Source organism: Engystomops pustulosus, chromosome 5 (assembly GCF_040894005.1).
Source record: "Engystomops pustulosus chromosome 5, aEngPut4.maternal, whole genome shotgun sequence".
In the NCBI taxonomy this organism is placed as follows: Eukaryota; Metazoa; Chordata; class Amphibia; order Anura; family Leptodactylidae; genus Engystomops; species Engystomops pustulosus.
In genome coordinates this window covers 28,977,747-28,991,861 of record NC_092415.1, presented here as the reverse complement: position 1 = coordinate 28,991,861, position 14,115 = coordinate 28,977,747, and the positions used below count along the sequence as shown (strand labels likewise).

Sequence of the window (14,115 nt, the reverse complement as noted above, 5' to 3'; positions counted from 1 at the left end):
AATGTTCTGCGGGGGGTGGCGTGTGTATAATAATGTTCTGCGGGGGGTGGCGTGTGTATAATAATGTTCTGTGGGGGGTGGCGTGTGTATTGGGATGTTCTGCGGGGGGTGGCGTGTGTATTGGGATGTTCTGCGGGGGGTGGCGTGTGTATTGGGATGTTCTGCGGGGGGTGGCGTGTGTATTGGGATGTTCTGCGGGGGGTGGCGTGTGTATTGGGATGTTCTGCGGGGGGTGGCGTGTGTATTGGGATGTTCTGCGGGGGGTGGCGTGATCCCCGACAAAAATGCGGCCACGGGACCCTCAGTAAATAAGCCCCATTGTACGGCTCTCGCAGAATTAGATTTTAAAATATGTGACGCTTATGGCTCTCTCAGCCAAAAAGGTTCCTGACCCCTGCTCTATACCTTAAAACTAGCACCACTCAACTGAACATATAATTGTAAACTAACTTGCCTATTAGCGTTTGACTAATGATATCGGGCTATGCATTGGATTGTCTTGCATGTATGTAACCTGTATTTTTTTTGTAAAACCAATAAAAATATTTATACAAAAAAAAGTAATGACACAAACAAGAATCTAAGAAATTCTATGAAATGAGGGGTTTAATAAAAGAATATTCTCATGAAAGGTCTTCTATAAAGTCTGTAACCATCTATGAACAAGTGTGGGAGGTTTAAAGGGAACCAATCATCAGAATTTGATGGTTGTGAAGCAGCATAACAATTTCCAAATCATGTTTCGCTCATAACCCAGTGCGGATTGAGCACCCAGAAAATCACCATTGAAGTGACATGTAAATCGGATGTATAAAGTCAAGGAGGCGGAGAGTTTAGCACTAAAGTCAAGCTCTCCCCACCTCTTAACATCCCGTCATCACTTAGCAGGTATCAGGAGAGCTGGTTAGGGAAACCCCTGGAATCAGTGAAAGTTCTAAAGTGGGGAGAGCTTGACTTCAGTAGTAACCTCTCTGCCTCCGTGGCTTTATACAACCAATTTTACTCTCACTTCAAAGAAGATTTTCTGGGTGATGCCACCACACTGGACCATGAAAGATGTGATCTGGTTGGTAATCTACTTGACAATATACTGGTAGTGGTTTATTGGATGCACTTCAACTGACAGGTTCCCTTTAAATTCCCTTTAAATCAATGTAAAGCCGAGAAAAGTTTGCTGCAACAATCTATTTAACTTATTAGTTGTAATGTTTGGCGGATGGTAGACGTGTCCTACTAAGAAGTTCCTGAGGAACAATGTTCTTCAGGACTTCGTTTATTATAACTCTATATACGGCACGATTGCAGTTATATAGAGTTATAAAAATTATGCAGATTAGCCTGGGGAGCCACAGCTGCACCTCAGGGTGCATCTTCTTTTGATTTATTCACTCCCCCGTTCTGATACAGGTCCTGCCCATCCACAGTGCATAGAGGGTATGATGGGTGGGACCAGGCTGGACTTGTATTGGAACGGAAAGGCGAATAAATTAAAACAGGAGGAGCTCTGTGTATAACTCTATATTTCTGCTTATAGACTTATAATAAAAGAAATCCTGAGGAACATCCTTCCTCAGGAACTTCTAAGTAGGACAATTCTACCAGCTGTAAAACTGATAGAAGATGTCCTTTAAAGGACATCTTCCACCAGGATGAAGGATTGTAAACCAAGCACACTGACATACTGGTGTGTGCCCCCACTGGCCAGATCCGTTGTTATTGTAGCTTCTTATACCTTGTTTTTTTTTTTTTTAAAAAAGCTTTAGAATTATGCAAAAGAGCCTGAGGGGCTTCAGACTCCAGTAACACCTATGGAACCTGGAGCCCCTCAGACTCATTTGCATAATTTTAAAAGCCTTTTTTTTCTAAAAACCAGGACATAAGAAGCTAAAAGAAGAGGGGATCCTGCCAGAGGGGGCACACACCAGTATGTCAGTGTGCTTGGTTTACAATCCTTCATCCTGGTGGTAGATGTCCTTTAATGTTTGCTACACCTGTGATATACACTCCCCGGCCACTTTATTAGGTACACCTGTCCAACTGCTCGTTAACACTTAATTTCTAATCAGCCAATCACATGGCGGCAACTCAGTGCATTTAGGCATGTAGACATGGTCAAGACAATCTCCTGCAGTTCAAACCGAGCATCAGTTTGGGGAAGAAAGGTGATTTGAGTGCCTTTGAACGTGGCATGGTTGTTGGTGCCAGAAGGGCTGGTCTGAGTATTTCAGAAACTGCTGATCTACTGGGATTTTCACGCACAACCATCTCTAGGGTTTACAGAGAATGGTCCGAAAAAGAAAAAACATCCAGTGAGCGGCAGTTCTGTGGGCGGAAATGCCTTGTTGATGCCAGAGGTCAGAGAAGAATTGGCAGACTGGTTCAACCTGATAGAAAGGCAACAGTGACTCAAATCGCCACCCGTTACAACCAAGGTAGGCAGAAGAGCATCTCTGAACGCACAGTACGTCGAACTTTGAGGCAGATGGGCTACAGCAGCAGAAGACCACACCGGGTACCACTCCTTTCAGCTAAGAACAGGAAACTGAGGCTACAATTTGCACAAGCTCATCGAAATTGGACAGTAGAAGATTGGAAAAACATTGCCTGGTCTGATGAGTCTCGATTTCTGCTGCGACATTCGGATGGTAGGGTCAGAATTTGGTGTCAACAACATGAAAACATGGATCCATCCTGCCTTGTATCAACGGCTCAGGCTGGTGGTGGTGGTGTCATGGTGTGGGGAATATTTTCTTTGCACTCTTTCTTTGCCACAGCCTACCTGAGTATTGTTGCTGACCATGTCCATCCCTTTATGAGCACAATGTACCCTGTAACATCTGATGGCTACTTTCAGCAGGATAATGCGCCATGTCATAAAGCTGGAATCATCTCAGACTGGTTTCTTGAACATGACAATGAGGTCACTGGACTCAAATGGCCTCCACAGTCACCAGATCTCAATCCAATAGAGCATCTTTGGGATGTGGTGGAACGGGAGATTCACATCATGGATGTGCAGCCGACAAATCTGCGGCAACTGTGTGATGCCATCATGTCAATATGGACCAAAATCTCTGAGGAATGCTTGCAGCACCGTGTTGAATCTATGCCACGAAGAATTGAGGCAGTTCTGAAGGCAAAAGGGGGTCCAACCCGTTACTAGCATGGTGTACCTAATAAAGTGGCCGGTGAGTGTATATTAACACACACATATACACACACATATACACACACATATACACACACATATACACACACATACACACATATACACATGTAGTTGCCCAGTGTTACTTTTTATTGTGTAAGGGCTTAGTTACTCAGCCCTTGGCAGGAAATCTGAGACGCAAAGTAATCTCCTTAGGGATTTTGTCACTTACACAAGACGAGCCAAAAGGTCACTTCATGGAGTCTAAGGGAATTACATCAGATGTGATGCCGGCACCTCGCTGCCACTATGCCGCAGATCATCTCGCATCTTGATTAGGCATTAATCCATTATGAATGAAAAAATGTAACTTTTTTTTTTCACTATAGGTGGCATTATGATCACACTACGTCTGCTGGTAAATTCAATAATATACTCAATACTATATTAAAGAGGATGTTAACTAAGGGGATGAGAATAATCAGAACTGTGTGATATAGTGAGACGTGCATCTGTGTGATATCACATGACCAGGGATATAACGGCACAGGGGCCGCTGTTCATCCCAGGCCCCTGTGCCGCCTGGGCCACGTAGCTGCTACAGCTGTTTTTACGCCACTGTTTGTGACATCACATGACCAAGGATATAACAAGCCGTGTACCTGCGTGACATCACATGACCAGGGCTATAACAAGTTGTGCACCTGTGTGACATCACATGACCAGGGCTATAACAAGTTGTGCACCTGTGTGACATCACATGACCAGGGCTATAACAAGTAGTGCACCTGTACGGTGTCACTTTAACAGTAGGGGAAATGCAGAATAATAGTAGAATTACAGTAATAGTATTGTGCTTATAAACATATTATAATCTTCTACTGAACCAAACAGTATTCTACCTTCTATAATTGGCTCACATTGCCAGTTTTTCATCAGGAGAAGCACAGGAGCCTCTGTTATCTAAGGTGTAAATGGAAAAGGAAAACGAAAAAGAGATGCAAAAAGTGGCAAAAGTTTGCCTATGATTATATGATTATATGAGTCTATGATTATATTAAAGGGGTTGTCCACTTTCAGCAAATAATTGATATTATTTGTGTAATGGAAATGTCTACAATTTCCCAATATACTCTCCCTGGTCATGTGATGTCACACAGGTTTTCTCCGGTACTATAACTATGATAAGTTTAAGGCTAAGTTCACACTACATTTCCTCTCCTCTGTTAAAAAAGTAAAGAATGGAATGGTATGGAATGGTAAGCAGCTCATAATGCTACAACAGACCAGCAGTGGTACACTGCTAGCGTTATGGGAAATGTCCGATAATGCTAACAGACACTGCCGCGCTGTACAATAGAAAAAGCCAGACTGTGCTGTAAGGGGTCGGGCGTATTCATGAGGGGGCGTTGCTTCACCCCCGGACAACCCCTCCTACATCATAGGCCAGCGGTGACAACCGAGCTTCATGCGGCAGTCACCGCCCCTAATCCCGCCCCCTTATAATTGGAACGGAGATTTGAACGGAAGTGTGAACTTGGCCTAAAATGTCTTTTTAAAAAGAAAACATATACTTTTTGGTGGGTGCCCGTGATTTTCATCAGCCCCGGGTCAAAGTGTATTATCATTCTTCAATGTATGTAGAATTACTATGGACCACCACATCTAAGGGGTTAGATTGCCTTGGATGACACAGATCACAGGGATCTTAATATTTAATGGACATCTATCACCAGATGAAGTTTTGTATACTAGCTTCGTATGGCCTGGTTTTTAAAAAAGGCTTTTAAGATTATGCAAATGAGCCTGAGGGGCTTTAAACTCCATAGGAGTTAATGGAGCCTGGAGCCCCTCAGGTTCATTTGCATAATGTTTAAAGCCCCCTTTTTTCTTAAAAACCAGGGCATAAGAAGCTAAAAGAACAATAAATCCTGCCAGATGGGGCACACGCCATTATGCCTGTATGTTTGGTTTACAATACTTGATCTGGTGATAGATGCATTATTAGAGCAGGACCACCCAAGTATATAGGTGTCTGAGGAGTGACCCCCTGACACGTAACACAGACATTCTTATGGAAGAAGGCTCCAGCAATCAAAACATGGCAGCTAGTCACAGAAAGGTATGTTTTTGTACACATTTGTTCCTCCTGGATCCATATCAGGGTTTCCCAGCATCACCACCACCATTGCCTTGTATGTTGCGGAGGGCCCTATAGGAACCCATTCTACCTCTACTTGCCCCGATTACAGTCAGAAATCTAGAACTTGCTTCCTACCTTTCAATATTTCCATGAAACAAGTTGTTTATACGATGACTTTGTAAAAGTTTCCCAAAAACACTTCCAGTAAGGTCCAAGCTGCCAAAATACAACTTAGTTCCGGTATGTACAGAGATAATGATCTTAATTGCATCCAGGGTGACTTCATATTATTCTCTATGTCAGGGAATCAATTGCAGAGACTATAAGTTCCTGGAAATCAGCGCTTTGTAGTAGGGATGGAAGAACAAGTCAGAAACAAGCAGAATAATGATATGGGATAAGAGTAAATTACCCTGTGCGTGACACCACGGACGCTTCGGGGAATCAGCAAATCTGTACGGAGGAACCTAAATCCTACCCAGAGGCATAAAACTGGAAGTGATGACCTCATAATGACAAATACACTTCAGCCATTCATGTAATTAATTAAGAACCCGATGGCAACATGCTAAGAATGTTGTCATGGAATCCACTTTTAGGGAAAGAAGGTGACTATAACATAAACCCTAATCCCAATTTCTGGTAAACTACTGCCCCAAATAATACGTTTTTATGTAATATTGGTTACTAGACATCACTTATAACTTTACACTTAGAGGAGATAGAGAACGTGCATTGGTACTTAACGAAATATGATGGAGAAATTTGGATTGTAGCTTCCTTGCAGGGTTCCGAGAGCAGGGGCTCCAAAAATAATCTCTCTCTATCCACACTTTCTCATTCCTCCTGTAGTCCTGGCAGCCAAGGATGGCACTTTAAAATGGCGCTGAGCATGGCATGTTATGGGCTCTATTGGACTGCAGGAGGAAGCCCTGAGTCCTGTGTGGGAAACTCTGTGTTGGGGTGAAGGCTTGGGTGCCCACAGAAAGGGTTCTGATTGCCACCTCTGTGTCACCACCTGTGGCATTGGTTCGCCACCACTGCTCTATACAAATGTCTTCTGCTGGATTCTGTACAAGAACCTTATGGTAGCCCACAGAATGGCTATGGATCCAGTGAAAGTCTGTCAGGAGTTAAGTTATTCGAAACTTTTTAAGCTTCTCCTTATCTATCAGCTATCGGTGTGAGTATACTCATGTTTTAAAGGGACTTAGCACCTGGACCACATATTATCTAAATATTTGATGAAGTGTCCTACATTATAACATGGCTTTCTCAAAGTATCCTTGTTTTAATTTATATGGTAATCCGCCTTTTGGTGCACCATGGAAACGGCCATACGGTCCCGTACGCCTTCTCTTGTCATGTTTTTAACAAGGGAACAGGGCATTGACAAGTGGACAAGTTAAACTTGTCAAAAGAGGGACCAGAGGACCTAGTAGTAATACCAATAGTGCACAGAAATATAGAAAAAAAATGAATGGCCAAAGATTCATTTTATAAACGTCATGCTTATGTCGGCTGCTTCATCAAAATCCCTTTGAGTAGAACCTATAGAAACCTGACAATGAGAAAATCCACAGAGAATGGGAAGAGCATGGAAAATGTTTGCATCAGATTATCTGAGTCATGTAGGTAAGTGCTCTCTGTGCTTAATATCCTTGTGACAAATCTATAGGAGACATGGAGGGGTCAAGTGTAATGTCATACCTTGTAGCCAACGACTACACAATGGGAGTAATTCTAGAAGCTCCATATAAAACCCGATCCAGCAATGATACCAAGGGCTCGAGACAATACTGTAGTAACAATGGTAACATGTCGCCCAAGGATCTTTCTGAAGTCTGATCGGCAGAAAATGTGTTACTGTAAAATCCAAGATACCGGTCAATAGCTGATCTCAATGAGGGAACCCAACATAAACCACTACGGCGAAAACATTGCCGACTAAACCAGTCAATTTATCTACAGTCTATACAGTATAGTGCCTATATATTGTAAGTATCAGACAGGGATGATCTATAACGTAGGGGGGTCAAGCTGAGCACATGCACCAAAACTCATCTTGGCACAGAGGTCTCCGTGAGTGGCAACTGGAGCAACAGAATAGTTTCGGATCTGAATTGAATCTTTTGAAAAACTTAATGAAGTTTCAGTGATGCGAATAGTGTAAGATTCGCCGATAGGCATGTGCCAATGCATGGGCATGTGCCACTATGAGTATGTAAAGTGGAGAGAATGTGGCCCCTTCAGGCAGCTGATTGGTGAGGGGTGGTGTGGTGAGACCCCCACTGATCTGATATTCTTAACCTAAGTCTGCATTCAAACAAACATATGCACACATCAGGCGTGCATAGAAAATAATGCTGCATGGCCGTTCTCACAGCTGGAGATAGAGCATGCTCTATCTTCTTTGCGGTCACAGCAAATTTCAGCATCAACGTCCATAGAAATACAGCAGTGATAAGACTATATAGAAACATCTTTACACATGACATCACGTCTGAAAGATGATTGGAGACCTGCTCTGCTCATTGTAACAGCCTGTGAAGCTACAGCACTGAGGGGCTCTGAAAACACCCATCTGAGGCCCTCGGGTTCATTAGAATTTTTCGATTTTTCAAGTTGATTTCGGGTAGAAGGGGGCCATAGATAACAAATATAAGAAGTTTACCATAGTCCCGGTGCCTGGATCTATGAGTGTCCCTGGTTTATCATGATAGATTTTCATGGTTGATTTTCATTAAGGACCTCTGAGATGGTGTCAGAACCACTGTAATGGTTCAGAATCCACTCGGATGGTGTCAGGACTGGCGTGGAATCAGAACCACTATGGTGGTATCAGGACCACTGAGTAACACTCCGAACCACTTAAATTTTGTCAGAACCACAATGATGGTGTCAAAATGACTAAAATAGAGTCAGGACCAGTGAGATGGTGTCAGGACCATTGGGTTAGTATCAGGACCACTGAGATGGTGTTAGACCCCTGAGATAGTGTTGAGATCCATGAGATGATGTATTCACCTCATCTATCGGAACCACTGAGATGGTGTCATAACAAGAGGGATGGTCCAGAATTACAAAAAGAAAGTCAGTTCTCAATTCCCCAGAGATGGTGTCTCTACCACTGAGATAATGTTAGAACCAGTGGGATGGTGTCAGAACCACTAGGATGGTGTCATTACCACTGAGATTCTGTCAGGCCACTGAGATTATGTAAGGCCACTGAGTTGGTGTCAGAACCACTCAGATGGTGTCAGAACCACTGACAGAACCACTGAGATGGTGTCAGGACCACTAAGATTATGTCAGGCCACTGAGATGCTGTCAGGACCACTGAGATTATGTAAGGCCACTGAGTTGGTGTCAGGACCACTGAGATGGTGTCAGAACCACTGACGGAACCACTGAGGATGGTGTCAGGACCACTGAGATTATGTCAGGCCACTGAGATGGTGTCAGGACCACTGAGATTATGTCAGGCCACTGAGATGGTGTCAGGACCACTGAGATGGTGTCAGGACCACTGAAATTATGTCAGGCCACTTAGATGCTGTCAGGACCACTGAGATTATGTAAGGCCACTGAGTTGGTGTCAGGACCACTGAGATGGTGTCAGAACCACTAACGGAACCACTGAGGATGGTGTCAGGACCACTGAGATTATGTCAGGCCACTGAGATGGTGTCAGGACCACTGAGATGGTGTCAGGACCACTGAAATTGTGTCAGGCCACTGAGATGGTGCCATTAACCATTGGGTTGGTGTCAGGTCTTTAATGGGCAGGTTCTTTATTTGGAAACAGTCCACAGCTCAATTTAGGTTTATATAGTAGCCATTTCCAACCTCTGTACCATAACAGAACCCCTATAGAATGTTATCACCATAGTTACTGTCAAAGGGACACAACCTGTTGTTGCTGACTGTATTCTGGGGAGCCCATAGCCGTGTGTAGAAGAAGCCTCTATGGGGAAATATTCCTGCAGAGCATCATGTATGCAACATCATGCGGCTCCGAATAACATAATACAACACATAAACAGGTACATATGTACCAAAATACCAAAGTATAACATCTAATAATATCCTATAATAAAGAGCAAGTAACAGATCTACATTGTCCTCAGCTTCCAATGCATCTGTACATCCCATAGTGGTAAAATAACATAGTATGACATAGAATTAAGTTACCATAAGGACTAAATGTTCATTTAAGGAACGGACAGAACCAAAGATCTGGGTCATATATAATGTACAATATATGTCCAATATCAATGCAATAGCCAAAGGGTCTCAGCATAGAACCAATACAGGATCTGAGTTGTGTAACACCAGACTGGGTTGTCAGGGGAGTTAAAGATGATAGGTAGAAATTTCGACTCGTCGCAGTACAGGTATTCCTAAAATAAGATGTGGGAAAACGAGACGCAGCTTACCAGGTACCACACGCCAAGGATGATGGTTCCGGTGCGGACGTGGCAACACAAGCAACAGCTGTTGGAGTAAAATCGAGCCCATGGCGAATGCATCTTCATGTCTCAATTTTTATCGAATTGACTCAATGCCAGAAAGTAGAGTCTTCAATCTAGAAGAGATGAGACTGGAGCTAGTAGTCGGTGAGGAGCAGAGGTCCAGGCGGCTTCAGTGCGAAGCTTCAGCACCACAGACAAGGATAACACAGACAGACAGCATCACTACCGCAGGCTTCCCCATCCACACTACAGTCTACTAAGGAGATTAGCAAATCATAGGGATCCCCTCAAAGCGTCCTGCCAGTGCCCCCTAGTGGAGACGACGGGGTATGCTGGATCACACTCATAACAAGTTGATGTATCATATTCTTACTTAAGACATAGGAGGAAATAAAAATCATCAGAGCAGGAGGTGAAGAGACCAAGATTGTGTCCATCATCTACCTAATTATTAAAATTGTCACTATGATCAAAATTAAGGTAATTTCTAGAGTAGGAAAAAGACATCTAATGAGCGTCCTAATCACAATGTATAAAGTCAGCAAATGTCTAACAGCAATCTCCTCCATTATGTATTTGGGTGCTCAGTAATAGTAACTAGAGGCATCTTCCATGTCTAGAAGAAGCTTCTTCTACTTGTAGAACAATGAGGAAGTTATCATGGCAAAGGCAATGCAAGAACTAGTGACGGGCCACATTGGTGAGTCAAGGATGAGGGTCACGTGGTGACCCCAAGTCCCTGGCCCCATCCCACACCCCAGAGGAAATTATATATAAGGAATATAGAGTCCTTTCTTCCCATTAGCATAATTTAAAAAGTTGATTTTAGAAGGAAGGAGGCCGTGGATAACAAATATAAGAAGATTACCACAATTCCCGTGCCTGGATCTAGGCCTAAGGCTCCATGCACACATCCGCAAAATGACTGCCGTGAGCTAACCGCAAAAATAGCAGCTAGATTATTGCTGGAAAAGATAGGGCAGGTGCTATTCCTGCCCTGATTTGTGGATGGTTACCCCCACCTTCTACACCTGGCTTGCAGCTCACAGAACACCCCTGCGCATGCGGATGTGTGCATGGAGCCTTAGTGTCCCTGGTTTATCATGCTTGATGATAAGTAGATTCCCTTTAAAGGGGTATTCTGGGAATATGAACGTCTGATACAAAAACCCATAATTCTATAAATAAATGACTATAACAAAACTCAATTTCATCAGTCACAAAATAGAGCTTTAATAGTTTGATTTTATGATTTAGAAAATGTTATAGCCCCTCTAAATTGTGTGGAGTTATCACCAAGATGGCCACCACTGGAAACTACAAGTCCCATGATCCTTTAGTTCTGAGTAACTCCTCCTCCCTTTCTCCCTCCTACTCTGCTACCTCATCTGCTTCCTCATCCAGACAGTGCAGCACCCACACCACCACTTTTAGCAAAACCTTGGGGAAACAGCAGCGGGCCGTGCTGAAACTCATCTTTCAGGGTGAAAGACCACACACCGGCAGGGAATTGTGGACTGGGATCCAGGAGAAGAAAGTGGAGTGGTTGCTTCCACTGAACCACAAGCCCAGCAAGGTGGTGTGTCACAATGGTTGAGACCTTGTAGCAGCTTTGGTCTGAGCCAGGTAGACTCATATCCCATGTACTGCGCATGTGCTCAACTTGGTGGTGCACAGGTTTTTGCCCATCTACATAGACCTGCCAAAGCTGCTGTTTGATGTGTGTGCCAAGTCTTGCCTATTCGCACCACAGAGACCTAGCCACCGCCTCATATGTGATGTAAAAAATATGTGGAATTAAACTTTATATATTCTGAAAAGGGTGTGTCAGCAACAGCAGGCAATTGTTGAATTCCAGCTCCAGAACGCCCCAGTTGAAGTAGTGACCAGCAACAATTCACCACCAACCACTTTACCTCCATGAGGGACATTTATCCAGTGCTGCTCTGCTTTCAATATGCCGATGACAGGATTGTCAGCTATACCATCCCCCCCACTAGAAAAAGCTCTTCAGGCTATGACGGAGGATGTATTGGGGGCACAGGAGGAAGACTAAGTGGAACATATGTCAGGCTAGTCCACTAAAAAGCTTGCAGGGTGGGTCTTGGACCAATGGTCCGCTATTGCCCAGTCCAGCCAGGGAACAGTTTTGGAGCAGGAGGATGAGGAAGAGGAGTTGGATGACACCCAGAACAGCTCACAGGCGTCATTGGAGCGTGGCTGGGGAGATTTAAAGGAGGAGGAGACACCTCCCACTGAGGACAACTTGTCCTTGCCTCTGGGCAGCCTGGCCCACGAGAGCCACTATATGCTTCATAATCAACACAAATGGAAGACCACCATGACCACAACGTTGATTTCTGCTCAATCTCCACCACCATCTGATGGGGCTTGTAGTACCAGATTATCTGTCCACACATCTTTGGTGCCGAAGGATGAGTCCTCCCCATTCAAATTCTAGGTAGGAAAATGGGACATCAATGAGAATAAAATAGGGACAAGAGGCACCAATCCAATAGGTAGATTTAGGATTTTTATTGGTAAAAACCAGGGGAAGTGTAAAAGCCAAGGGTAACACGTTTTGAGGGAGTACCTACCTCTTTTTCAGACCCTTTAATGTGCCCCTGTTAGCACTGGTCTGAAGAAGAGGCAGGTCCTCCCACGAAACATGTTACCCTTGGCTTTTACACTACCCCAGGTTTTTACCAATAAAAATCCAAAATCTACCCATTGGATTGGCGCCTCTCCTCACTGATGATCTACTACACTGGACATTCCGTGTTCCAGATTCTAGGACGCTGTGCTGCCTCCATTACTACAGACTTGAATTAAGCCTGCCACAGGTATCCTCTTTATCAGTTATATCCTTATATTGGAGAGATTTACCACCGTGTGGCCTGTGTGTCCTAATCGGCCTAAAATCAATTGTAGATTCGTATAATATTGTAATGTGATGCGTCTATGATGAAAATGAGGTGACTGCTGAAAAGTGCCTACAGTGGAACAGTCTACAATGTGAAGAACTGGGAGTATGAGGATAGACCTTGTGGTCGGTAGGAAATATGGCAGATCTTTTTTTTCCAGTGAGGGCAAATACTGATGCTGAAATGAGTAGAAATAGATATGGCTGCATTCTTCTCTATGGTCTTCCTCAACAACAGAAATCACAAAAGGTGATTTATTCAAGAACCGCAAACTCTACCAGCAGGAGGCTCCTCAAGATGACTCCTCCTGTAGATCCCGTCCTGGGCATCTCTTCTCACTTCTACCAGGAGACAGTGTGATGTAGTCAATGACAACACTTACCATTGGGCGACCAAATCCACTGAGAGGGAGAGAAACCTGCCAGCCAAGGCTTATCTTCCATGGTGACCTGGTTTTGTCCAGCCCTGACCTACAATGTCTGTATATTACAATCTTGTCTATAAACAACACGCTAATCCAATAATATACCGCCACTGATTTAAAACTGTCTGGAGATTAAAGGAATAATCTGCTTTACTGTTGTCCTGGTTTCTTGGTAGTCAATTGTACATTTTTCATTGTGTGCATAGTAATATACATAAATGCACATACACACCACATATATATATATATATATATATATATATATACAATACACTGAGCTAAAGCTTCAAAGATTAGACCCTCACCTTTAAGGGGGCTCAACCAGTTGTATATCCCATGAATTGTTGTACTTCCATGATAAGATTCCAGCCCCATAGCCAGAAAACCGGAAGATAAAACAGGAGAGTCTCCTTAACCCCTTCCTCCCCTTTTTTTGTTTTTACGTTTCCATTTTTTGCTCACCTTGGCCCTTTTTCATTTTTGTGTTTCTGTTTTTCTGCTCCCCGCCTTTAAAAATCTATAAATTTTTTTAGTTTTCCATGTACAGGGCTGAATGAGGGCTTGCTTTTTGTGGGTAACACATTGTAAAAGCCATGATGAAGATATTTTATTGAAACGCGTAGGCTTCGTCTAAAGACCTTTGTATTTTCTTCTTATCAGATGTTCTATGGACAGTATTAGAAATCGACATACAAGTTTTATTATCTACATCAAACCTGAAGCTGGATCATGAGCAAGCATGATAATAGTGGAAGTAATAAAGTTAAAAAAAAAAAAAAGTTATTCAATAAAAAATACATTAATAAAAATGCCCACAAGCCGTATCACATATAAAGAGAAATATAACGCACCGAAAAGTCTTAATACATAAAACAAACCCCATATATATATATCATTTAAAAAATGATGAAAATGTAAAAGTAGACAAATGGGAAAGGTTATTCAAGCAACTTATTTAGGTGGTAAATCTATCTGCCTAATAATGCAAAAAAAATTATAAT

General features: G+C 43.1%; 1 protein-coding gene across 1 annotated transcript in view; it reads right to left on the bottom strand.

Annotated features, from left to right (window-relative positions):
* LAPTM4B (lysosomal protein transmembrane 4 beta) overlaps nt 1-10,028 on the bottom strand; it is a 77,917-nt gene extending 67,889 nt beyond the window's left edge. The window contains exon 1 of the mRNA XM_072151473.1: nt 9,731-10,028. Coding sequence (XP_072007574.1) covers nt 9,731-9,829 — 99 coding nt within the window. The 5' untranslated portion in view covers nt 9,830-10,028. The remainder of the gene's footprint in view (nt 1-9,730) is intronic.
* Nucleotides 10,029-14,115: the final 4,087 nt, after the last annotated feature.